This window comes from Sebastes fasciatus, chromosome 1, assembly GCF_043250625.1.
Source record: "Sebastes fasciatus isolate fSebFas1 chromosome 1, fSebFas1.pri, whole genome shotgun sequence".
In the NCBI taxonomy this organism is placed as follows: Eukaryota; Metazoa; Chordata; class Actinopteri; order Perciformes; family Sebastidae; genus Sebastes; species Sebastes fasciatus.
This window is the reverse complement of record NC_133795.1, coordinates 23,310,359-23,336,526: the sequence shown is the minus strand read 5'-3', so window position 1 is coordinate 23,336,526 and position 26,168 is coordinate 23,310,359. Positions and strand designations below refer to the sequence as shown.

Genomic DNA, 26,168 nt, shown 5'->3' with positions numbered 1-26,168 from the left:
AAACCCAGGGCTGCAACTAAAGATCATTTTCATTATCAATTAGTCTGCCCATTATTTTAGGTTGATCAATTCATCATTTAACTCAGGAAATGTAAAAAAAAATGTGATAAAATACTTATCAAAACTTCCCAGAGCCCAAAGTGAGGTCTTTTAAATGTCCTGATTTATCCAACCAACACTCCAAGATCCCAAACATTCTGTTAACAATAATTTATGACAAAGAAAAGCAGCAAATGATTGCCATTGTTTCACTACGTTTGCTTGAAAAATGACTGGAACAATGAATGAATTATCAAAATAGTTGCAAGTAGAGCAAGACCCTGCAAGTTCATCAAACTGAGTGATGCGATGTTACTGTTGATTCTGTCTAAGCTTGTCTGCGTTTGTGGAGAGCTGCATTAACACTGTTACCTCACAGACATCAGTCCTTTTCCTTTTCTTACTGTAGAAGTATAACAGGCATCCAGAAAGAACCGTCGGAGTAGTTTGCAACTGCAATACTAATACTCATAACATTAAAGGTGCAGTATGTAGGATTTGGCGACATCTAGCGGTGAGATTGCAGATTGCAACCAACTGAAGCCTCTCCCGTGTGTCAAGCGTGTAGGAGAGCTACTGTGGCCGACACATGGCTCTCTCTAGAGCCAGCGTTTGGTTTGTCCCTTCTGGGCTACTGTAGAAACATAGCGGCCGGCTCCGTGAAGACGACCTGCTCCCTATGTAGACATAAACGGCTCATTCTAAGATAACGAAAACACAACCATTCTTATTTTCAGGTGATTATACACTAAAGAAAACATACTTATTAATATTATATTCCATTTCTGCTAATAGATCCCCTTAATGGTTACACACTGTTCCTTTAAAATAAATATTTTTGATAAGCTTGCTGGTCACATTGTGTCTAGTTCCTTCAGTATGTGAATGGCTAAAATGAGTTTAACCCTCTTGAGTCCGAGTCCTGGAATCCATTCATATTTTATTTACAGTTACATAACTTTATTTATACTGTATATCCTGTAGAGACAAGCTGAGAAAACCAGCCAACAGTGAAGTTAAAACATTTTTAAAACTGTGAATTATTCATATTTTCAGTGATTTACAGGCAAACATGAACTTTCAGTGCAAAAGAGAAAAAAAATCACTTTATTTGTAAACAGACTGTATTATAGTTTATATATATTGTATTTATAGTTTATAGTTTGCCTCTGTTTTTGTGTGTAGAAGTAGCATACTATAATAATAGTTTGAGTGATATTGACTGAAGATTTGTACATTTTTATAGGTGCCTGTGTCATTTTTCTTGTATTTTGGGTTCTTAGCAGCTTATATGCTTTTGTAAATTTGACAAAATGAGAAATCAGTTTAAGCACAGTGTTTGTGCTGAAAAAAGAGATGCCATGCATGTGGGATAAGGACAGTTTAAAATGTGCTATATAAAGACAAAAACGAATGCATAGAAAGTCTGCAAAAATGAATCAAGCTGGATCAAGATTACATACTGATGAGCAACATGAGAGGAACAAACTGACAACCCGCTCAGAGTAGAGGACAATAAAGACCTGGTTCTGGTCTGGGCTGGTTCAGGGAGTAGAAACATCTGATTACAGACAACACACACACACAGCTGCAAATGCCTCTCAGCTGAGTCACCTGGACACACCCCTCACCTGTTGGACACACCCCTAATGACTGGAAAGTATACTGAAAACAGCTGTGAGAGAGAGAGAGAGAGTTGAGGCTAAAGAGTAAATCAGATTTATTATCAGATCAGATTTCACTTCAGAATCACCACAATCTCATTTGTAAAGTCATTGAACTCGACATCTCTGAACTCAGATCAATCATTTCCTTCAAAATGTTTTCATGAGTCGTAAAGTTCACAAATGTTCGCTTCTGTTTCTCCATGAAAAACAAAGACGAGATGTTTTCAGTAGAACTGAAGCAGCTTTCATTTCTCGTCATTTCATCTGTAAAGTCGATGAAACAACAACGTGACCTCACTCTCCAAGTATTCGCTCCTGTTTCCTCTCGACTCCTTAGTGCAGTTTAATGTTGTGTCTCCGTGTACAAACTTGTGTATTGTGTGTGATGAATGAGGCCCAGAGTTCAGGTTACTAAACAGATGTTGTAGCGCCGCCCGCAGGCCGACTGAGACAACTTTGAAAATGGTGGACAGCGGCAGCATTTCACCAGGTTTCTGCAGGCCAGGAAATAACTAGTGCTTACCTGGTAATGTGGCCAGAACTGAAGGGAAATTACAAACAATTTGTTTTTAAATAAATGTCAGAAATCTTATTTTAAAAATGGGTAAATTAACTGATAATTTTGTACTCAAGTTTGTCATGTAACAGCTGAACTGAACTGATTCTTTAAGAAGACAAGTAACTTTCAACTCATGTATGCTGAAATAACCAGTAGTGGCACAGTAATTCACTCAATTTTTCATTATTTCTTTTTCATTTTGTCTTTATTTGTTTAAAGAATATTAAAGGTATTTCTTTATCTCGTTACTGCGGTAATATTTTGTGTAAATTATTTGCATTGTAATTGCTTATAAGTGTAAAAATACTTCAAGACAACATTGAATATGTCAGAGAAACTAAATTAAATGAGACGACAGCTGCTTGTTTTAACAGTAGTTTAATTTCCCTGCAGATATATGGGAACATATTGTTGCACATGCACGCTCTAAAACAAGGGATGTTTAGTTGGCAGAAACAAAGAAAGAAAAAAACTTTAATTCTCATCGAACTGAGACCATGAGTGTGACAGACATGCAGAGCAGGTTAATACAGATCAGAGACGTTAAAGAATCTGATTCACATGTTTGAAAAAACATCAGTTTGTTTTATATAGGAATAGTTTGTAGATTTTATCCAACCTCAGACAATGTTATTTCTATAATGTCTTTGAGGAGAACGGAGCCTTTAGTAGATCAAGACCTGTATTTATCAAACCGCTAAAAGGGAAAGTTTATATGGACATTGAAAGGGTTATCGGTTGCTGTAACAGTCCCTCTTTCTCTCTCTGTGTGTTTATCTCTCTGCAGGAGAAGTATCCATCTGTCGTCTCTCTTCCTGCAGGCAGCAGGTCAGAGGTCATGACCCTGAATCACCCTGAGCTTTCTGGGTAAATGCGCTCATCCTGATGGAGCACAGTAACACACAGAGCCCTGAGCTGTCCCCTCTCTGCTGACCTCTCACTGCTCGTGTTTTTGTTTACAGCTGCGTCTTGTTCGTTCATTGGTCAGTGGATGTCTCCAGAGACGACAGAGTCACTCCCAAGATCCAGCTGCTGACAAAGATCCCTGAGAGAGGTGAGATGTCCGTTCCGTCTGTCAGACTCCTGCAGTTTACCTGAACTCTCTCAGCTATCTGCAGACAGGAAGCTAAGTAACACTAACCATACTGACTGACACACAGGCTATTTACTGTGATGTAGGATTGTTTTTTAGAAGTGAGACACACAGTGAAGTCAGAGGTTCTTCAACTAAAACAATAGTAATCTGGCAAAAAAACACATTCTGATGGAATTGTTGTATTATTAATGCATTAATTTTACTTAAAATCACATTTAATTTGATAGAGACCGGATCATTGATAAGATAATATCGGATTTGTGTATTTAAAAAAACTGTATTTTCTTTTAATGCTTTATCTTTTACTGATGTTCAGTTATGTCTTTAGAGGAAAATATTATACTCCCCAAAAAAATGTGAAGGATATTTTTTTCAGCCCTGAGTTCTGTCTGCAGGCTGCTTAAACAAGCTCCACCAATATACTGACTACCAGCCTTTCCTCAGCCTGTAACAGATACATTATTGATCAGGACAAAGAAACCAGCAGGTCAAATGTTGATGTTTCTACTGAAAACAACATGCTTTATTTAACAGGTCTGCAATTTTCTAATAATTGGTACATCCGTACAAACTAAACTGTTTCCTGGTGGAACTATGTAGTTTGGTACTAATTGTAGAGAAAATAGGAATTTCCTTGAAAAAATTTAATGATTAATTGTTAAATAAAAAGGTTGAGTTTTTCTGACATCATCACAGGAACACTCTGCAACACTCAGGTGAGATGATGTTGAGGGTTTTTTGTTCCTCTGTGTCTCTGCAGCGCTGCAGTTGTTTCCCTCTGCGGCTGTAGGCGGCGCTGCTGAGGCCTTTCAGAGCCTGCTGAGGATTCTGGGACCTGAAGCCGCCTTGGAGTCGGTCATCATGGCGGTCAGCCTTTCACAGGACACAGAACTCACATCTTCATCTCCGAGCACAACGACATAAAACATGAAAAAAAACATTCTTCTACTGTAAAACCAGCATGAACCTTTTTAACATGTCTGAAATGATGTACAAATAAAGTAAAACATACAGCGTTGGTTTAGTCTCTTAGAAATCTTTATTCAATAGAAAGAGCACGACTGTGACGGTTGTAACAGCAGAGCTCATTGGTCAAAATCTACAAAAATAAATAATTTAAATACAAAATGCCAGACAGCAGTGTCGCCTTTGTATTTTCAAATAGTTTTCTTCTCTCAGCTATTTACACACACGCAGTTATTAGAAGTCTGTAGGTATCACAGTGATGTGATGTTTCTGCAGGCCGACGCTCAGGCAGCAGGCGGAGGCAGAGGCAACCAACGACCAATCAGACTGCAGCTCACCTGTTGGAGCTTCATCTCACAGTGAGGACTAAGTTTGTTTATCAGCTCTGGTTTTTAGCCCCAGTTTGTGTCCGTTAGTATTATTAAATTAAATTAAATCTGAGAATCTGAACCCAACAACACATTTTAACACTTAAATAACTTTGAAGAGATTTCAGGAATCCTTGAAGGTTCCTCGTTTATCTGGATGATCAAATATTGTGTCTTCTGCACAATAAAGATTCTTGCTGGAGCTTTTGACCATAATCACACAGGCCTGAATTTACTCCTCGAGGACTTCTCATCCATGTTGACTTTAAAATGTGACAACTAACAAACTCAATCTACTGATGAAGAATGTGTAATACAGTTCTCCCCAGCTCCACAACAAGCAAAGTAAGTGGATGGTTTTTCTTGTGTCTTTGTCTGGATTAGGAGATAAAATTGCAACTTTGGAGAACAATAACAAAAATCATTTTTTCGTCGTGCAAGAAACAGAATATTTTTTTATCCAGATCGACAGAAAAGGCTTTGATTATTCTGGAAAAAAATTTCAGAACTGCTGTGTTGTTAAGTGATAGTTAAGTTACCACGATAGAAAGACGAAGACATGCCTGCACAGTGCGATCTCGCTCCCATTTCTTCTTTTTGTTCTACACTGGCATGACAGAATTTCAATCTAAGGAGGAACGTTTGTGGTTTAAACATTGTCATGTCCATGTAGAATAAAAGTACAATTGGAAACAAGCTATTTGTGTGTAGGTTATTCTTTGCAGGTGCTGGATACAACAATCTGCTCAAAATGACAGAGTTTATGGATGGGTTATTGTGATTACAGTTTACAAACTTAGAAAATAAGATTTTTCTCAAAGCTCAGACATATCCAAATAAATAATTTGTTTAAGGTAACTGAACGCTAATTTAATGGTGATAGTATTATATTGTTAATGCATCATATTTTAAACTAATGCTGCAGTCATACAGCCGTCCTAAATCCTAGAATGACACAAACTGAGGCTACTTTTTTCTTGTGAAACTATGAAAATAATCCGTTCAAACGTAGTTGCAGCGATCGGATGCTTTGGCGTAAAGTTTATATATCTGTTATACTCTTCAGAAGTTTCAAAATTAATAGAATCAAAGTCATAGTGACATCAAATCTTCGAGTGTCTCGCTCTGAGACAACGCAGATATTTTCCCACCCTCCTCCCTCTTAACTCCCATGAGCCTCTGCTTTCCCATCATGCTGCCTGTTGCGTCTTCAGTTCAACAGTTAGAACGATCAGTGGTTGGTTCAGTTCACTGCTGTCCACTCTCCATCCTTTTAACTCCTCCGTCTCCCAGGCAACGAAGGCGTCAGCCAGAAAGCGGGTGACGTGATTGGTTAAAGGTCAAACCGTCCAGAGTAACAAGTGTTAGAGGACTGAAGTCTGTCTTGCTTTAAACCTTTTTAGAGTTTGGATTTAACAGAACTACGGACCACGTCACCCTGCTGATGACTGGGTGGACATGTGATTGGCTCACGTCACACTGACTTGCTGCTGATGAGCAAGGCAGCAGACGTTCATCGGCTACCCGACGATGGGAGATCAGAGTGGAGTGTGAAGGATTTTGTGTCGTCTGAAGTTTCAGTCTTGTAGTGTGATTCCTTTCAGACGTTTGATTGGCTGGTGGAGGTTGTGGAGGTTGGAGAGCGGACACTGTAAACAGGAACTGAAGTCAAGTGTTACCAGTTTATCTGAAGCCTCCGTGAGCGTTGCTGGTTTGAGAGGACGATGAGATCACCAGGAGAGGAAATCACAGGTTTGGACAAAAAGACCCAAGATAATCCGAACACAAGCAACATCTGGACTCGAGTTAAAGTCAACACTCATCTGCTGAGCTGAAGTCGGCATATTAGTCTCAACTCCTGGTGACATCACCATCCCGTCCTCAGAAACCTGCCAGCGCTCCTGAACGCATCGTTTTGAAAACATCAGACGACCCCGTTGAGCTTCGGTTCGGGTCGTCAGGAGTTTGAGGTACTGAGAGTTCACGGCTGCGTCCAAAGCAGCTCATAAACTGAACTGATGTCAGTCTGAACAGAGACGATGTGTCTCAGAGCTCAGCTGTGAACGCAGCCTGTAACAAAGAGAGTTTTCTCAACACACACACCACCACCACCCGCCATCCTCCAGTCCTACCAGAACATTTAGGCACATGGACAAAAACACAACAAGCCACTTATGGCACAAAAACCCAGCAGAGCAACAGCATGAAGCTCGGCCTGTCTGAAGAGGACTGCTGTCTGTTATCCAGCAGCCTTTGCTCTGCTGGGTCAGATTGATCTACAGTAGACCGGACACGCTGACCTCTTCGCTTTAAAATCCTCTGCTTCCTGCTCTGCGAATGTACGGTCACATTAGTCTTCTGTTCAGTGAAGTCTGGTCGTGTGATGACACAGTGGTTCTTATCGGCCCACTGTGTGAAATCCCAGGTCAAAGGTGAACTCTGACCTGTGCGCTCGCACCAAAACAGCAAACACGTGGGTCGTGTCTAAAAAGGTAACCCGCAAATTGCGAAAACTCTCACGGGACTCGACCTTAACTGTTCCGAGGTCAACGCCTAACCGCAACCACCTCGCCAAGTGTTTCCCAAATTGTGGGTTACCTTCTAGACACGACCCAACTCGTGGCTGAATTTGTGGTTTGGGCTTCAGTTGTGAAAAAGAGACAGAGCAAATATTGGCAGCACCAAAGTGTAATGTAACCGTACCTTTACAAAGCCACCCATCACCAGGTTAGTAAACACAGGAGTGTTAGACAATTACTAAAATGCTGCTTTTCTTCCAACAAAACAGGCTGTGACAACAATAAGAGTTAAAATAATGTGCTTTCTTTCTAACACAAAAGGAGGTTTTATGTCAGAACGAACAAAGGCAGCTGGACACAAGCGTCTTAGCTTGAAGAACCCAACGAGAGCTGCTTAGTCAGCGGTCCCAGCTGGACCTTAAAGGGTCACTTTACCCAAATTACTAGAATATATACACTCAGTACTAAGAAGACTACAACTGCATGAGCTAATACAACAGCTCTGTCACTAATGCCACCCTTACAAGTCTCATAATAGTCAGGTGTTGATAGGTGGTGTTGGTGTACTGGACTGTATTATATTTAGTTCTGATCCCCTCATGTATGCAAGTGGGGCGGACGAAACATTAGAAACACCTGTCAGTATAATATAACCTCTCTGACACCAGAAAATTACCAATTAAAGCTTCATAAAGGTAGAATTTACAACAGGGCTGTTGTACTGGATTGCATTATATTGTACAGGTGTACCTAATAAAGCGGCCACTGAGTGAGATTTCTCTCTTCCCTCTAGTGAAATCTGTTTGTTTTTTATTTGTCCATGTTTTGAGATTTCTGCCTTGCCTTTAGTTTATGTTGGCACAAATTAATTATTATTTTCAGAAACAGTGTTTTAGTTTTTTATTGGAACTATTTTCTTCCGAATTAATAGTTTAATTAGAATTAATCAATCATAAAATGTCATTTTTCAGTGCTGTGAGAATAAAAAAACTTGAACAGAAATCTCACAGAAATCTCAAAACCTGGACAAATAAAACCTAAACTTGATAGATTTGACTTGGGGAAGAGGAAAAGCTTCTTTTTATTATTATTATTATTTGGGTGAAGTGACCCTTTAACGACCCTCAACTCTCCTCCCTGATAAAGAAAAATAAAGTCACAAACAATTGACCTTCAACATCTCGGCACAAAAGCCTGACGAGAGAACGTGTTAACAAATGAACAAGGGTCAAAACAAACAAGACACCCGGAGGTGAAGCATCGCTCGCTTTCATTTTGGATCTCACAGTTGCGGTTCATGGAGGTTTTCGATACATCCAAACACTGCCGCATGTCATCTCATTAATGAAATAGGTATGAGTTGATCAGTGTGATGACGAGTTGGACTGAAAACCTCCGTAGAGTCCAGCAGAGAACTGAATCATCTCCATCCAGTTTCTGAGACTCACACAGACCCTCAGGTGATCACATCAGCCCCTCCTCTGTGGCTGTAGCTATGGTAACCAGTGCTTCTGTTACCATAGTGATGCTACAGTTCAACCTGGACATACATATTGGCTCCGCCTCACTCTACCAGAGGCCCCGCCTACATTCAGGAAATGACATCATACGTACGATCTGCTTTTCTCTCCACCTGCATTATCCTCTTTCTTCTTCTCAGAGCTTCGCTGTCAGCAGCGTTGCTATGGAGAACGAGAACATTCATGTTGTTGCCATGATAAAAGTCCCGTCAGGAGGTCAATCCAAACTCTTGTCACAAAAAGGAAAAGAACAAAGCTCCCTGTAAGTTTTCTAATAAATATGAACAGAGCAGTGATGTTGGGATTCATCTCCTGACGGGAGCGAGAAGTCGAAGAAAATCTCTAGAATCAGTAACAGAAATATCTGGAAGTCACTGAAAGGTCTGGTGAGTTAGTGGTGACTTCCTGGAGATTTTGAATTTGCTGAGCTGTTAACCGTTAACATGAGCTGATGAAGAGAAAGTACTTCAGTAAAGCCTCGGATTAACAGCTCTGGTCTGTAGTGATTCTAGACCTCTCCATCAACATGGCGTCTCCGTTTGAAGCATCAGCGTGGCGTCCGTAGTCTTCGTCTTAAGGGTCGTCCGGCTCTTATTGGGGGAGGTCACACGGGGTGGAAGTGCAGCGTGCAGTCCTCTCTCTCTGCAGCTGTGAAGATGCCGGAGTGATGCGGCAGAGAGCCCTTTGGTAAGGCACCGCCAGTCCTCAGGTAGCAGGAGACGATCCTCTGGTCCAGGCGCAGCTGGCAGGGGATGCTGTCGAACGGCTTCGGGTCCAGATCCAAGATGGAGACCTTGTACGAGAAAGCAGGAGGTCTGGAGGAGAGGAAGTCCCTGAGCCGCCTCTGACTGGAGAGCCTGGAGGAGGAGAGAGAAGAAGTGAGTCAGTTTAAATATGCTGAGCTGATGTCTGGTTCCACCTGGTGGACTTCATCAGCTGCTACACACTGATTCACAAAAACAGTTTCCCATTCTATCAATAGGTAAAGAAAAACATTATTTCTCCGTAGGGTCTTTTCCATAATGTTGTCAGACACTTATAATAACAATCTGAGCCTGTCAGTGGCAAAAACAACAACTTTTAGTGGACGTAAACGGACAGTGAGCAGTTGCCCCAAGCGATTACATTAAAGCCTGTTTAGTGGCTGGCAGCTGTAGTGTTCTCTCTCAATACTGGACCAGCCTCAAACGTTGTTGTCCCCATTAGTCACTGAGACATAAAAACATGGGTCCAGGTTGAAAAATACAGAATGTACCCCTAAAGTCTCACTGAGTTGCATGCAGACTGAAGGTTCACTTGTCAGTTAATGACACTCTTCTAAGTGATCAACACTCCTTTCAGAGCTCTTACCCTTCATCATCCTCTTCTTCACTGCTGGGCACCAGGGCGACCATGATGGAGCAGTCCTTGGCTGTCATGGCGACGCGGTACTGATGGACCTGAAGTCAAAACACACAGCAGTTAGACATGCAACTATCTGGAGGGGCTGTTCACATGCCGCGTCTGAAAATGCATGGAAAACACCAGCCCTACCGCTTTCATCAGTTTTTCCAAGGTGCTACTGTCGCAGTTACTAACCAACCAAAACCTGCACGCTGCAATGACGATTATGAAGCGGTAATTTAGCAGTAAGCCTCGCTGACTAAAGTAAACAAAATCAAAACAAAGATAAATGCATTTCCAGCACTGTAAATCCCTCAAAGTAGCTTTACACTCAATTTCTCTGTGTCAACTTGGCTGACCTTTCAACCAGATGTTGTGACGTCCTCGGTCGGAAAGGGTGAAGCAAGTAAAATAGTCCGTGGGACAGATGTAAAACTGCACTAAAATGATTAACTTCTCCTCCATATATTTACCGTGGACTGATATTTATGGAAGAAAGAAAAGATATCTGCCAGTTGTAATTGGTTCTTTGTTGACAAAGACGCGTGCATGACGCGCGTCTACATTGACAATGGATTTGAGCGTGCAAAAGACACGGCATGTGTACAGCCCCTTAGGCTTGTGAGTGTTTAGAGGGTGGAAAACAGCCCCATTCAGTAACTGATTTACAACAACAAAAACGATGAATTAGCGGCTGTTGTTAATGAGACGTAACATTGCTTCCACTGTCACTGCATGACCTCAACTGTTATGGCCATCAGTTTGAAATGTCTCACTTTCCTTCTTGACAAATCAGTATTTTCCCTCAGTCTGTTATGTGGAACTGCACTATCGCTACTGAGCTGGATGTTTTTTACAGGGTTGCTGTCAACCGACTGTCAGCTGACATTGGCGAAAACGTGGACCATCACACAGAGAACCTTACATCAGGTTCCAGCTCTCAGTCTCACCTTGGCGACGGCGTACTCCACGGAGCCGTCGTCCTCAGTCGGACATTTCTGCAGCTTCTCCAGGAAGGCCTCGTTGTACGGCCCGTCCATCTGAAGACGAGTTCTGACACAGACAATAAGTGATGAGACCAGACAGTGATCCTTCATAAGTGACATTTATCTAAATGAACACCGTTACTACAGTTTTCTTCTGATACCTGTTAACCGTGTATTACCTCTCCTTGGGGAAGTCCTGCAGGTGTTGCTCCACTCGGCGGTACAGAGGGTGAAGTCCTTCAATGTCCAGCGAGTCCAACATCTGAGTCTGAAGAATCCTGAACAAAACACTGTCGCTGGGTAAACCCTGAGAGCCTGTAAACAGAGAGAGAGAGAGAGAGAGAGAGAGAGAGAGAGAGAGAGAGGTCATCTTTTCTGTTCTCATCAAACCATTTCAGATCAGAAATCTGGTTTATAAAACGTTTACTTTAAATGTTTAAATCAGTATTTAATGTCTAGCTCAGCATTAAAAAACATGCAGAAAAAGATGTGTCAGGTTTTCAGTTGCACATATTTACATAATCAGATTCAGATGTTACGAGCAAAATGTTTGTGTTGAAAAGACGTAAGTGCTTCTTTCAAACCACAAACATTTCTGAGGGAGGCTGCTGCACAAGAAGAACCTTTGTAAGAGAGGAATGACAGAGACAGGCTGCACACAGATCCGTTAGACTGGTTCACAGTTACAATTCACACCAGCAAAACCAGCAGCGTCACAGCGCTACAGACTAGACTAAATCATGAAAGTTGTGATTTGTAAATTACGTGAAAAGTTGGGTTTAAGTCAAAGTGAGGTGTTTTGTTTATTTGCACACGTCGATATGTGTGTGTGTGTGTGTGTGTGTGTGTGTGTGTGTGTGTGTATAGAGGTCAAGAGAGAGAAAAGTAAGCAGGAAAAGTGAGATTATTTTCTCAATTAATCGTTTTGCCTTTAAACAAAATAGTTAAAAATGTCTTGTTTTGTCAAACCAACTGTCCAAAATCGAAAAATATTCAATTTACAAAACAAAGAAAACCAGCAAATAATCACACTGTAGAAGCTGGAACGAGAAAATTCGGTTTTAAATAACTAGTGCTTGATTTTGGTTTACAGTCTTCATATTGTTTGTTTAGTAAATTGAACAACTTTAGCTTCCAGATCCTTTCAGCTGTAACTGAGTGGAGCTCAAACCACTATTAAAAGACCAGTTCAGTGGAATCACTAAAAACAGACTGATTGACAGGCAGGTTCTTACCGTGGCGAATCCTCTCCTTGTTGAACAGACTCGCTTCACAGAAGCTCCGTCCTTCTCCTCGTGTGTCCGTCAGCGACCCTCCATCTCCTCCTCCACCACCCAGCAGGGCGTTCACCAGGACCTACAGAGGGATAGTGTGTGTCTGAAGGCAGATCTATTCAATGAAACCTGGTTAATGTCCTCTACACAGCCGGTAGGGCTTTACTGAATGTCATTTTTTACATTCAAAGCTTCTATCGAGCTTTTCGAATGTCTGTCATCATATTTTGTGATGTCATCACTCTCAACAAATCTGGAGAGCAAAGATTTTTTTGACCGCAGTGAAAATGTTTTTGAACAAATTTTTGTCAAAGTTAACGTGCTAATAAGGCGTTAACGCAAATTAGTTTTAATGCCACCAATTTCTTTAATGCTTTAACGCAACTTGCGACTTTTAGGTTGTATCGGGCTCAGTTTTAGTTTTGTGTTAATTGATTTCCAGTAATAAATATATACACACATTTGCATAAAGCAGCATATTTGCCCACTCCCATGTTGATAAGAGTATTAAATACTTGACAAATCTTCCGTTAAGGTACGTTTTGAACAGATAAAAAATGTGGGATTAATTTGCAATTAATCATGTATAATCATTTGATTGACAGCCCTACTTTTAACATGAAAAAGTTACGAGAAAGTACACTAACATTTGTCAACACAGCATGTCAATACCTAACTTTAATCCAGTGTTTTTTAAATAAGAGACCAGTTAATAATAATGCAACTAACACTGTGTAACACTTCTCTTCTCACATCTCCAACTGACTAAGCAGTTTCACATCTGGAAAATACTTCAGGTTTTTCTGTTTTGCTCTGACACCGAGACGTGAGGAGAATTTGGTCCATTGGGGATTCCTGATGTTGGTAATTTTTTTGTTTATTGCTCAGCTGTATAACACCAATATAATTTTACTTTCAATTAAAAGGACACTTGTGCATGAACCACCGTATATTTATGTGTCGGCTTTACCTGGATGAAGTCGTTCAGGACAGCTTTGCTGGTCATGTGACAGTTGATGCGGTTGTTTCCATGCAGGAAGTACGGTCTGAGATGATGCATCAGAGAGCTCAGGTCCATTGAGTCGTCACTGCCCTCCTTACTGCTGTAGATACACTGACCACCCTGGCACACACACACACACACACACACACATTGATTAGTTACATTTGCAGAAACTTGATCTCAAGCTGAGATCCAGTTTAGAGAGTCTGGGCTCAAAATGCAGAACTTCAGATGGAGAATCTGACCCAAGACAAAGCCAGTCAGTCATAAATACTCTTTATAGTTTTTCCACGTGTCATAAAAATCACATCTGCACCATCGTAACATGTGAGAGCAGTGGAGCGCCTTCAGTTTACACTTCCTGCTCAAATCATTCTGTTAATCCCATCACATTTTTTTTCTATTCTGTAAACCAGTAGTTGTGTTGCTGATGGAGTTGGGCGTTGTGATTGAACAGTTCCACATTGTACAGTGCAGGAGAGAGAGAGACAGACAGGAGTGGTTGTGTCTCACCTTGAAGATTTTGAAGTTGTTCTGAGGTTCTTCTATCAGGTGTCTGATGGCAAAGTGCATTCTCTGTCTGTTCCTGAACAACATGAGAGAAACCAGAGAACGTCAAGTTCAGCTGCAGAACAGTGAAGCAGCTTCATATTAGGAGCTGTATCTGCAGTGTGGTGGTAGGATTAGTTGCAGAACTGACCTTAATATATACACTATTGTTGTAATATACATTACTACAGTATACCTGATCGTATGAGTTCCACGCATAGTGAATGCAGTAGTGTTGAAGGTAACAGCAGTAGCTGCAGTAAACTCACCCCGAGAACAAGTCTAGAGGACAGTACAGACTGGGTCTCTTCCACTTCCCATTGGCCACCTGGAGAGAGAGAGAGAGAGAGAGAGAGATAATGCAATGTGATGAAGGAAGAAAGAGAGACAGAAGTAATAGAAACAACAAAAAGAGTTTGTGCTGACACATTAAAATAGCAGATGGAGCTACTAAATCTGACACCCCTTACTTTTCATGAATTACTTGATCCAAATACTGAATGATCCTGATTCAAAACTATTACCTTTATAAACTTAAGTTATTGATATGATATGAATGAAAAGTTGAACTGGAGAATATGACAAGAGAGAAAACGTATGAGTGTGTTGGAACTACAGAAACACTCACTGGCTGCAGAGAACACAAACCCGACAACAGACAAGTTTAGTTTTGGTCTGCCATCAAGTTACTGAAGGACAGCTGATGATATGAACTGCCGTTCGTGTGGTTGGACTGTCGCTGGCGTGGTTGGACCATCGTTTTTGGTGTAATTGTACCGTCGTTTTTGGTGAAGTTGTACCGTTGTTTCTGGTGTAATTGTACCGTCGGTTTTGGTCAGGTTGTACCGTTGTTTTTGGTGTAGTTGTACTATAATTGTTGGTGTAGTTGTACCGTTGTTTTGGTTGTAGTTGTGCTGTCGCTTTTGGTGTAATTTTACCGTCGTTTTTGGTGTAGTTGTACTGTCGTTGTAGGTGTTGTAGTTACCTTGTAGTGTTGGTGCATGCAGAAGCGGCACACTTTGGTCTTGATATCTTTGCTGACATGTTTGGAGGACGGCAAGAACCCACATTTAGGCTAAAAACAAAACACACACAAAAACAGCAGCTGAGTAAAACACATGCTCTCACTCAGTCACACTCATGTGATTTGTTGTTTTAACTCTGGGTGAGAGTGATTCACAGGAAAAGATTTCTGAAACTGCGACTGCTTCTCAGGAGGAAGAACATCATCTTAAACTAGATCTCCAGTTTTATTACCGAGATGAAGTTGAAATTAAAACCAGGCTCAAAACTCAATTTATGCCTTAAAAAGAAACCCATGACTATGTGTGTGCATACCTTGATCTCAATGCAGAGTGGAGGAGTGTGTGTTGGCTGGTGGAGGGCTGGAGATGTCAGGTTGGGCAGACAGAGAGCACAGCCGCTGTAGATGTCCATCACCTTATCACAGCGCCAGGCTGACACACACAGACAGACAGACAGAACATGTTCAGTACTCATCTACCTCTATGCAAAAGAGTGAATAAGCAGCTTTCCCAAAATGTCAAACTGCTCCTTTAACAGATTTCAGTATCAGATATTTCCCACAGAAATGATTACAACAGTTTTACCTGGTCTTTGATGTTGAACTTTGATTGACAGCTGTCGCACAAACTCTAACGGCAGTTTGACCACTTCCTGTAGACAAAATGAAAACACGCACTTAAGTCAAGTTTGTGAACAAAACATGTCCATAACTCTGTCTATACTGTATGTATATCAATCATCACTTCATTATGGGGGTGATAATGTACAACGCCGGCTTTGATAGTGAATTTTTTAATAGTGCTCTAAATTTTGACAGACTAATAAATTGAGCTGTTGAATCTAACTTCCATCTAATAATTGCATCTAAATATAGACACCATGTGACCCGGGGAGTGTTGTTCATGTGCTAAACCCTCCAGACTCCAACACTGTAACTCATTGTTTTTGTGAATTTCAGCTGCTAGAAAGCTGTCTGGTTTAGCTGGTCCAGATCTGATGGGAGCATATATTCCAGTAGGGATTCACATTAAGCTTAAAATACTAATTTATTCACCGTTACTATTTTTTACAAACACCCCCAGAGTTTTGACAGTAAAATTAGTCCACCAAAAATGTATTACAATTCTTACGCTGGTTTTGTACCTGTTTTTTTTTTATCATTCAAATGGAAAGGATTTGTTTCAGACAGAAGATGTAATCCTCGGATCAACTAGAGTGAATGAGCTGGTGCTTTTCTGGGTTGACACGGGGGGGGGAAAAGACAGTGGTGTGTCCTGATGACTTGTGTCAACTGATGATGACACACATCAACATGACACTGGTGTGTCTCATACTGCTGTTGTGTGTTGCAGTTTATGTTTATGTTTTTTGACTCTGGTTCTGCTGCATCGATTTAAACCCTTTTAGTCCATCATGAGTCTGACAATGTTATAGGAGGGCGATGATAAATCTGCGGTGCATGTTTTTAATGTTTTGTAAGATAAAACAAAGACAAAAGTGATCAAAGATAAGATGTAAAAAAAATATATGTATACACTGGATGACAGCAAACTGTGTGAACACAACAGTGTCTTACCCCGCTGTGGATGAACTTCTCACCCAGCAGGCTGCTCATCACGTTGGAGCTGAAGTCAACAATGTTCTGGATCTGCCTGAAGGCCTGCTCCACCGTCTGGAGAATAAACACACAAGACAAGACAGGTAAAACAGCAAATTATTCTGATACTTGACAGATTTGACTAAAGTTGACACAGTTATTTGGGTTATTTGTCCTCTGAGGCCATGTGTTAAAAGTAAATAAGGCTTCAGAGTGATGGCAGCTGATGAGCAGCTCAGAGTAAATTTGAATTTTGGGGTTGGGCGGGGCTCCACTTTGGTTTACATTTGGATCAGGGACTATGCCTTCCAGCCTTTAATCTGACCAGGATGTGAGATCTGATGCTGCTCCACTGACTATAAACAACGCAGTGACTAAATGGAGCCCTGTACTGCAGCGCTAAGCCATTACACTAACTTAAGTTTCTACTGTAACTAGGGCTGCTGTGTTTTGGCAAGAACCTGGTGATACGATACGCATCATGATACAGGGGTTACAATTCAATATATTGCAATACTGTAAGCAAGGCACATCTTTTTAAGAACACACCACCATATGCATAAAATCGGAGTTAAAAAAGTTACTTTTTTATGCAAGCAGAACAGCGGGATCTGCATTTGCATTTATCTCAGTCCCTGCAACATCCAACATCATAGCACTACTTAGAGAGGGCACATACACTGACACATCACAAAACATAATATCGCAATACTCAATATTTTCTTACAACCCTAATAGGAAGCATGCTAACAGGTATGAACCGCACCTTGAATTTAATCCAACATCTATTTCTTCCTCTCAGTCACGGATCAATCAGACATTATTAGGATTACGGACATTTCTTCATGCATCATCAACATGAACTCTTACATCACACAGCTACGGCGTACATGAAACCTGCCACGGCGGAGGTCTGCGCTCTCCAAGTGCACTTCTAGTTTTTTTATATACTTGTTCATTTTTGTTTGTGTTTTTCCTATTAATGTATTTGAAGCTAGTGTTTACTCAGCTGTAACAGAGAATCTCTGGTCCACCAGCCTAAAGCTGTATGATTTTATTAATCTTGTACATTGTGTTAACTCACACTACACATTTCAATTAATCGACCACTCGTGAAATGGGAGCTCACACTGAGCCCTGATTGATTTTGTCCATTGACAATTCCAATAAGGTTTAATTCAAAGTTGTATTTACTTTGTAGGAAAAAGAAGAATGGAGCTGCAGATGAGGACAGTTTGGTCTGTTTTGAAGTGAGAGCTGGAGGTAAGCGCTTATGTCTGTGGTTCAGCCACCACAACATCTGAAATACCACTCCAATAATATTAAAACATGCTTATTACAGTTTATGATGGACCTCAAACTGAACATCAAATGAAAGACAATCTGGTGTAAATTAGGCCCAATAGTAAAATTAGTGGGGGTGACCACTTTGGGGTTAAAATTGGGTTAACTCTAAAGTATCAGAGAGAATAGAAGTTCACATTGCAAAACATAAAATGTAATCATCAAGCACACATTCAGTAAAATATTTCCATGTGATCTGCTTCAAGATGTTTTTACTGTGCAGTCGTTTGGCCCAGGCTTTAGCTTCAGAAAACACCTGAGACACACACAGACTCGTATTTACCTGTGGTGGGTTTTCCGAGTCCTCGGCTGGATACTTGGGCAGGCGCAGAACTCTGGAAAGCTGCAGAAGAAGAGATGAGAAGCTCAGTTAGGATCAGTGGAGCCTCATTTAAACACGGGACAAACCTGGAGTCACACCCTAACTACTGAGCAGGGTCAACCCAGGAAAGAGCATCTCCAAGACATTCCTGAGGTGGGTTAAAATACTGATATAGTTTTTCCACCGTGCAACAGGAACAGTAAGCACTCTGTGAGTTGGGATAAGTGTCTCTGATTGTCCAAAGAACTTTCACAATACACTGTATTATTAACTGTTATAACACACAACAGTGACTACATCTGTAAGCATTTGGGTGTGTTTAAGTCAAGAACATCCATATATCTTGGAATACGATGACAGAACAGATATCAGGATACTTTAGCAGTGAGTATCTACATGCGCAAAGGAAACCACAATGCTCAGAGAAATTAGGTTATGCAGGAAACTGCAGTGTAGTAACCTGGTTACTGTAAAATCCACATTTACCCAGTAGGTCAGTAATCAAATTTCCCAATGCCTCAATTATTTTATCTGTATTGGTGACACACGTTTTTGTGGGACGGATGCTGCAGTGAGTTTTTCCTTACAGCTTGAATTTATCTAAATTTTACATATAGTCAAATGTTCAATTCTGGAAAACAACTTAATTTAGTCTTCTAGTCAACTTAGTTTCATTTTTAGTCAGACTTTGAATTAAACTATTTTGAATGAGAGGATGTACAGTATCTATACATTTAATTATCTGTCTTTGTATCCTGCCACTATGCTGTCACAGTTATACTGTCCCTGTCATAGGTGTCGGTCTTACACCTGCTTACATATTAAATAAAACAAAAACAGAATTATTGCCTCGCGGTTGTATGCCTTCACCAACCAGTCAAGTTACAGTTTACATCCATGTTTGTTCAATATGTCATCACTTCGTCATTTTATCTAGTTAGACATTTGTGTGAAATTGTCATAATTAGCATATGAATTCTTGAGTTATGGCCAATGAGATTTGTGAGGTCAAAATGACCTTGACCTTTGACAACCAAAATCAAATCAGGTCATCCTCGAGTCCAAGTGGATGTTTATGCCAAATTTGAAGAAATTCCCTCTGGGTGTTCCAGAGATATCGCGTTCACAATGTACCGGACAGACGTACATACGTACGTACGTAAGTACATACGTACGTACGTAAGTACATACGTACGAACGGATGGACAACCCGAAAACATAATGCCTCCAGTCATGAGTGTCGCCAGCGCAAAGGCATAAAAAGTGTATTACAAACCCAATTATGTGTACACAAGGACAAGAAATCAGCATCCTCCAGATCAAGTCTAGCTGGGGAAACCAGGTTTCTTGTCCCATACTCAAATTTCAGAAACCAGGTTTCTAGTTTAAATGAGTTGTGTACACTGACTTGCATAGATGGCAATCTGGTTATTTGAAAATGCAAGTCCTTTTGTAGTCCGTCCATCATTCCTCTGTCACAGCTAGTTCTACACTCCCCTCTGTTACATAATCACACCTGTTGAAGGGCAGTGAGTCAAAGCAAGAATTAGGCTTGGCGCAATAATGACGATACATACCAGTAAGGTTAGTTAGCTTATGTTGTCATCTCTTGTTGTATTAGTCCATTGTGGTTACAAATGAATGAGGAAGACTGATGAATATTTGATATGTCAAGTATGTAATCTATCTTAGGGTGCAAACCTCAAATGTAATTGTTTCAAGCAACATCTTTAGCAAAAACAGAAATTGTAAATAGCAAAGAGAACATCTGAGAATATGCCAACACTAAAACTTTAGCTTTCAGCTTTAATGCTGTTTAGGGTAGTAGTATTATTGATATGAATATTTACTTGAATATCAATATACGTTATATGACAAATACCTGAAAAATCGCACAAAATATTTATCATAATGAACTGTGTGGCAGAACATCTGACAAAACTCTTAACTTGTATCTAGGGCTCAAAACGTTTTGATACTAACTGCAATGTATCTGTTGCGTCAAATATCAAGAAATTAAGTTTCAGATAAAATAAATCTTTCCTGATTTAAATCATTTTCGCAGTTTTAGAATATTTTATTTGGACAAAGTTCTTGTACGGCTGCTTGTGTTAAGACAACATTTAACACTTCATTTGTTCAGTGAAAAAAAGGGGTTTCTAGAACAATATGTTAATATTTGTTAAAGGTATCAAAGTATCTGGTATCGGGACTAAAAGTCAGTAAATTTCACGGAATCTTGTTAAGTGATCACACAATACGATTATTCCATTTAAAGTCAGTAAATAACCACATTGAATTATTGCTCAGCCCTAGAGGAAAATGTATATTAAAGTGGCAGTAGGCAGAATATTTTTGGCATCATCGGGCAAAAATTCCATAATAACCTTTAAGCATATTGAAATTCAAGTGTTCTGAGAGATAACTAGACTTCTGCACCTCCTCATGGCTCTGTTTTCAGGCTTTAAAAAATCTAGCCCATGACGGAAGACTTTGACCAATCACAGGTCATTTCAGAGAGAGAGCGTTACTATTGGCTGTGCTCCGGTCATGTGACCGGAACTTTGCGTTCCTTTACCAGATTTAACAACTGCGGCGGCATCGCAAACTTTCTAATTTTACAGCTAAACAGCACACTACAAGATGATTCTGAAAACATTTGAGGCAAGAAATAGGCATTAACGTAACAGAATATTGATTCATATTTGATCAGCGCTGCCTAGTTTGACCGTTTGATCGGAGTTTGCGAGTGATTGACAGCCTGCTCTCTTGAACAGCAGACCTCAGATCAGCTCTTACTGCTTGTTTTCCTCCGGTCTGTGAAATCTTGCAGATGCCGTTGGGGGCACCGGAGGACACAGAGGCACATCATTTTTTTTTTTCAGGTTACCTGTTTTATGCACTACTGTCAGGATATAGCAGTATGTAGTTTTATAAAAATAACTTCTTTTTTTTAAATCATATTTGCTCCAATCTCGCCTACTTCAGCTTTAAGTAAATAATCAATAATTAAGTAAATGTTAAATAATCAAACCCCCAAAGAAAGTTTGACAGTTCCTGAGATTACAGATTACAACACTGTGTGATGTCACAGCCTCCTAACATGTCACCGGTTGCTCAATAACAACATGACAAGACCGCTCCCATGTGAATGAGACACTTTCCCACAGTTATCAGGGACATGATGACTGTGGATCCAGCAGCACCCTAACCCGGGTCAGTCCAGCATCTGATCAACCTGCATAGAAGTGAACTTTAAAGGTCTTATCAGTGTGCCTCAGAGTATCAGCTACCAGGCAGGTCCCGTTAGACAGCAAAGAGCTGCTTCAAACAGCATCTGGAGGAGAAGCCTGGGAAGCTGCTAACAGCTAACTTTAGCAAACTTAACCTTTCATTTAATGACCCACACAATCCCCCAGTCAGTCCCTCACTTTATAGACATAAATACACATGTCTTTTCTAATAACTAATAGTAGTTTTAAGCCTTGTTGTCATGGTAACGATGTTATTTTACTGGTTGAACTCTTGGCTAGTTGTTGGCTAAGCTAACAAACACAAGCTAATGGTAGCTGACATTTCACCCTTCAGTCATATACAGAAGTTACACATGATTATTATAAAGTTTACCCCAAAGATGAGGCATGTTTAAGGTTATAAAAGTGTGAATCAGGGTGTTGGTTTGTCCTCTTTAAAGCTACATTTACACAACTCCTTTTTCTAACTTTAGCAAACTTAACCTTTCAGTTCATGACCCAGCCAGTCCAACACGTTACAGACATACATACACATGTTATCTCTAATGACTACTGCTGGTTTTAAGCGGTGTTGTCATGGTAACAGTCTTATTTTACTGGTAGAACTCTAGGCTAGTAGCTAAGCCGGCTAAGCTAACAAACACAGGCTAATGGTAGCTGAATAAAACAGCTGACATTTCCTGACAAACTTCAACATCATTATTATAAAGTTTCCACCAAACTGAAGCATGTTTAAGGTTATAAAAGTGTGAGTTGGTGGAGTGTTGTACTCTTTAAAGCTACATTTATACAACTCCTTCTTGTGCTGTGGCCGGACTCTGGTGTTAGCTTCATGTTAGCTCCATGGTTAGCCTTGCTCACCTGGACGTGAGAGACCACCAGGCTCTTGTTTCCTTCTCCGTGATACTTCCACTCGTTCTCGTCCATTTTGTCCACTTCCATCACACCGACCACCGACGACGACTAAACTGAGCTAGAGAGGCCAGAGAGTAACAGACGACGGCACGGCAACATACGAGCACTAGTGGACTGGTTGTGCTGGCTGCTAGCAGGAATTCAGAGAGCACCACCGGAGAGAGAGAGAGGCTGACTTCTGACTGCTGCTGCTGGCCGGCTCAGCAAGCTGCCTAGCAACACACTACTTCCGGTTCAGACTTCACAATAAGAGTCACATCATGTGGACAGTGATGGTTCCTGAGAAGGAAGAAAAATACGACATTAGAGAATAAAGTTGAAATATTTTGAGGGTAAAAAAAAATTCATAATGTGTTTAGATTAAAGACTTAATGTAACAGCGAAAAAAAATCATATTATGAGAAAACCTTTTTTTAGGGGGGGAAAAAATAATTTTACCAGAAGAAAGTTGTAATCTACGACGGAGTATTAGGGCCACATTGAGGGAAAACATTTTTTATTACGAGAATAAATTCATAACTTTACGAGAAAAAAATCGTAATTTTACGAGAAAAAAAGTCGTATTGTTACGAGAATAAAGTCATAACTTTACGAGAAAAAAGTCGTAATATTACGAGAATAAAGTCGTAACTTTACGAGAAAGAAAGTCGGAATTTTACTAGAAAAAAAGTTGTAATGTTACGAGAATAAAGTCATAATTTTAGGGGGAAAAAAGTCGTAATATTACGAGAATAAAGTCATAACTTTACGAGAAAAAAGTCGTAATATTACGAGAATAAAGTCGTAACTTTACGAGTAAGAAAGTCGTAAATTTAGGAGAAAAAAAGTCGTAATATTACGAGAATAAGTCATAAATTTAGGAGAAAAAAAGTCGTAATATTACGAGAATAAAGTCATAACTTTACGAGAAAGAAGTCATAATATTAGGAAAACATATTATAAGCAACCAATAAAAACGGCGAGAGGACATAGCAGCCTGAGCCTGCTTCTGGACGGGTAGCAGCTGTTTGTCTCGGTTTATTTCTTTGGAATAAATGCAGTTTCTTGCACAATCTTGTCAAGGTCCTGATACTGATGATAATGTGGTGCTGATGTACCAAAAGATTAAGTGTTTCCTTATTTGTGAAACCTTTACTAAAGTGTAACTTCACAAGATCCTCCACATTCCTCATTTTCACACAGGTGGCACGCTGCTATATTTCCCCTCTAAAATAACACGTAAAACTTATGACTTTATTCTCGTAATACTACGACTTTTTTTCTCGTAAACCTATGACTTTATTCTCGAAATCTCCGATTTCTTTTTTTCCTCAATGTGAGAAGAAAGACAGATGAGCACCAAGTTAAGAATAGCTCAATCACCACATGCATCTTGTATGACGCCACTGAATATTTTTAAATGTATGGCATCATGTAAACTTAGTATTTCTTCAGCAGAGCTTTTATTTTCAATCAATTTCCGGTAATATTCTGGTTGACTCTGTTAAGCGTGATCGGCCGTTTGATTGACAGGTTGATGGACCACTCCCTGTTGCCGTTATCCACTGATGTCCCGCCCACTCTGCTGTGATTGGTCGGAGCAGGTAATCAACAGGGAAGGACAGGTGGAACTTCTGTGTTTCTGACAGCGTGTCAAATGACATCAGAGGATCCAGAAGTGGAAACGTACAAAAAATCATGTGATTAATGACTAATGCTTTATTTAAATGAGAAAAGGGCGAGATATAATAATATAATATGAGAATAAAGTTGTAGTTTTATGAGGACAATGTCATATTTCAAGAAAATATTCTATCTCACAAAAGTCATATAAGTTTAAGTCAGTTTTATGAGAAAAAAAGTCATAACAAGAAATTTAACGAGAAAAAGTAACAATAACAAAGTTGTAATTTTGTGATAAAAACGGTCATTTTACAAGACGAAAGTTGTAATCTTGTTAGAGTAAAAAAAAAAAAGTAATAATATTACAAGGTAATAATTTAAAGAATATGTCATAAAAAGAAAATCATAATTTTACAAGTCATATGCATATAAAGTTGTAGTTTTATGAGGACAGTCATATTGCAAGAAGATATTCTATTTCACAAAAGCCATATAAGTTTAAGTCAGTTTTATGAGAAAAAAGTCATTACAAGAAAATAATCTTAATTTAACGAGAAAAGTAACAATAAGAAAGTTGTAATTTTGTGATAAATAATTTGAAGAATATGTCATAACAAAAAGAAAATCATAATTTTACAAGTCATAATATGCATATAAAGTTGTAGTTTTATGAGGGCTGTGTCATATTACAAGAAAATGTCTTATCTCGCAAAAAATGTTTGTCAGTTTTATGAGAACAAAAAGTCACGACAGGGAAATAATCATAATTTTATGAGAAAAAGTAACAAGAACAAAGTTGTAATTTTGTGAGAAAAAAAGTAACAAGAACAAAGTTGTAATTTTGTGAGAAAAAAAGTAATTTTATCAGAAAAAAGTTGTAATATTATTAGAGTTAAAATCAAAAAGAAGGTAATAATTTAAAGAATATATTATAACAAAAAGAATATCATAATCTTACAAGTCATAACATGCGTGTCCTTTTATGAGGACAAAGTCATATTACAAGAAAATATTCTATCTCACAAAAGTCATATAATTTTTAGTCAGTTTTATGAGAAAAAAGTCATAACAAGAAAATAATCTTAATTTTATGAGAAAAAGTAACAACAAAGTTGTAATTTTGTGATAAAAATGGTCATTTTACGAGACGAAAGTTGTAATCTTATTAGAGTAAAAAAAAAAGTAATAATATTACAAGGTAATAATTTAAAGAATTTGTCATAACAAAAAGAAAATCATAATTTTACAAGTCATATGCATATAAAGTTGTAGTTTTATGAGGACAGTCATATTACAAGAAAATGTCTTATCTCACAAAAAATAGTTTAAGTCAGTTTTATGAGAACAAAAAGTCACAAGAAAATAATCATATTATGAGAAAAAGTAACAAGAACAAAGTTATAATTTTGTGAAAAAGTCATTTTATCAGAAGAAAGTTGTAATATTATTAGTTAAAACAAAAAAGTAATGACAAGGTAATAATTTAAAGAATATATCATAACAAAAAAAAATCATAATCTTACAAGTCATAACATGCTAATAAAGTTGTAGTTTTATGAGGACAAAGTCATATTACAAGAAAATGTTCTATCTCACAAAAAGATAAGATTAAGTTATTTATGAGAACAAAAAGTCATTACAAGAAAATAATCAGAATTTTATGAGGAAGTCAGAATTACAAGAACAAAGTTTTAATTTTGTGAGAAAAAAAAGTAATTTTATGAGAAGAACATTGTAATATTATTAGAGTAAAAAAGTCATATTACAAGAAGGCAGTAATTCTATATACAATGCCAGTTTCACCTGGTAATCCAGCAACTTATATATTGATTGCAGTTGGTGGTCATTTCAGTCACAGCAGTGGAGACTTGTGTTATTGGACTGTTTTAACTGTAAATATACTACCATCATAATATGTTTATAAAATGTAATTATCGTTGTCCTTTTTCCAAAATAGTGACACAAAGAGAGGCCCAGTTGACTAACTGTGAGTAGGTCTTTGTGACTCAGAAGGCTCAACTTCTCTCAGGCTTATGAGCTACTTTTAGCACTAAAACGTTTTGTGAATTCCTCTTAGACCAAACTCAGCCAGTTAGGACAAACTTTTAGATGTTTTGTGAATCCTTTTCCAGCTTTCAGAAATCCACATCTGCCTCAGAAACCACACAGCAGCTAGTTA

The 26,168-nt window shown here is 39.1% G+C and overlaps 2 protein-coding genes across 3 annotated transcripts in view; one reads left to right on the top strand and one right to left on the bottom strand.

Annotated features, from left to right (window-relative positions):
* cenpp (centromere protein P) overlaps nucleotides 1-4,489 on the top strand; it is a 105,623-nt gene extending 101,134 nt beyond the window's left edge. For both annotated transcript variants that reach the window (XM_074638645.1, XM_074638637.1), the window contains exons 7-9: nucleotides 3,053-3,132; nucleotides 3,228-3,319; nucleotides 4,122-4,489. In XM_074638645.1, the coding sequence (XP_074494746.1) occupies nucleotides 3,053-3,132; nucleotides 3,228-3,319; nucleotides 4,122-4,285 (336 nt within the window). In that variant the 3' untranslated portion in view covers nucleotides 4,286-4,489. The remainder of the gene's footprint in view (nucleotides 1-3,052; nucleotides 3,133-3,227; nucleotides 3,320-4,121) is intronic.
* On the bottom strand, nucleotides 4,382-22,598 carry ippk (inositol 1,3,4,5,6-pentakisphosphate 2-kinase). Its single transcript, XM_074638628.1, has 14 exons — nucleotides 22,334-22,598; nucleotides 18,180-18,239; nucleotides 16,532-16,627; nucleotides 15,540-15,606; nucleotides 15,268-15,386; nucleotides 14,915-15,004; nucleotides 14,199-14,257; nucleotides 13,894-13,966; nucleotides 13,348-13,500; nucleotides 12,339-12,459; nucleotides 11,283-11,418; nucleotides 11,068-11,170; nucleotides 10,085-10,173; nucleotides 4,382-9,591 (listed from the first exon to the last, which is right to left on the bottom strand). Exons 1-14 carry the CDS (start codon nucleotides 22,412-22,414, stop codon nucleotides 9,339-9,341), a joined length of 1,500 nt encoding a protein of 499 aa, XP_074494729.1. The 5' UTR covers nucleotides 22,415-22,598; the 3' UTR covers nucleotides 4,382-9,338.
* Between the last annotated feature and the right edge of the window lie 3,570 nt (nucleotides 22,599-26,168).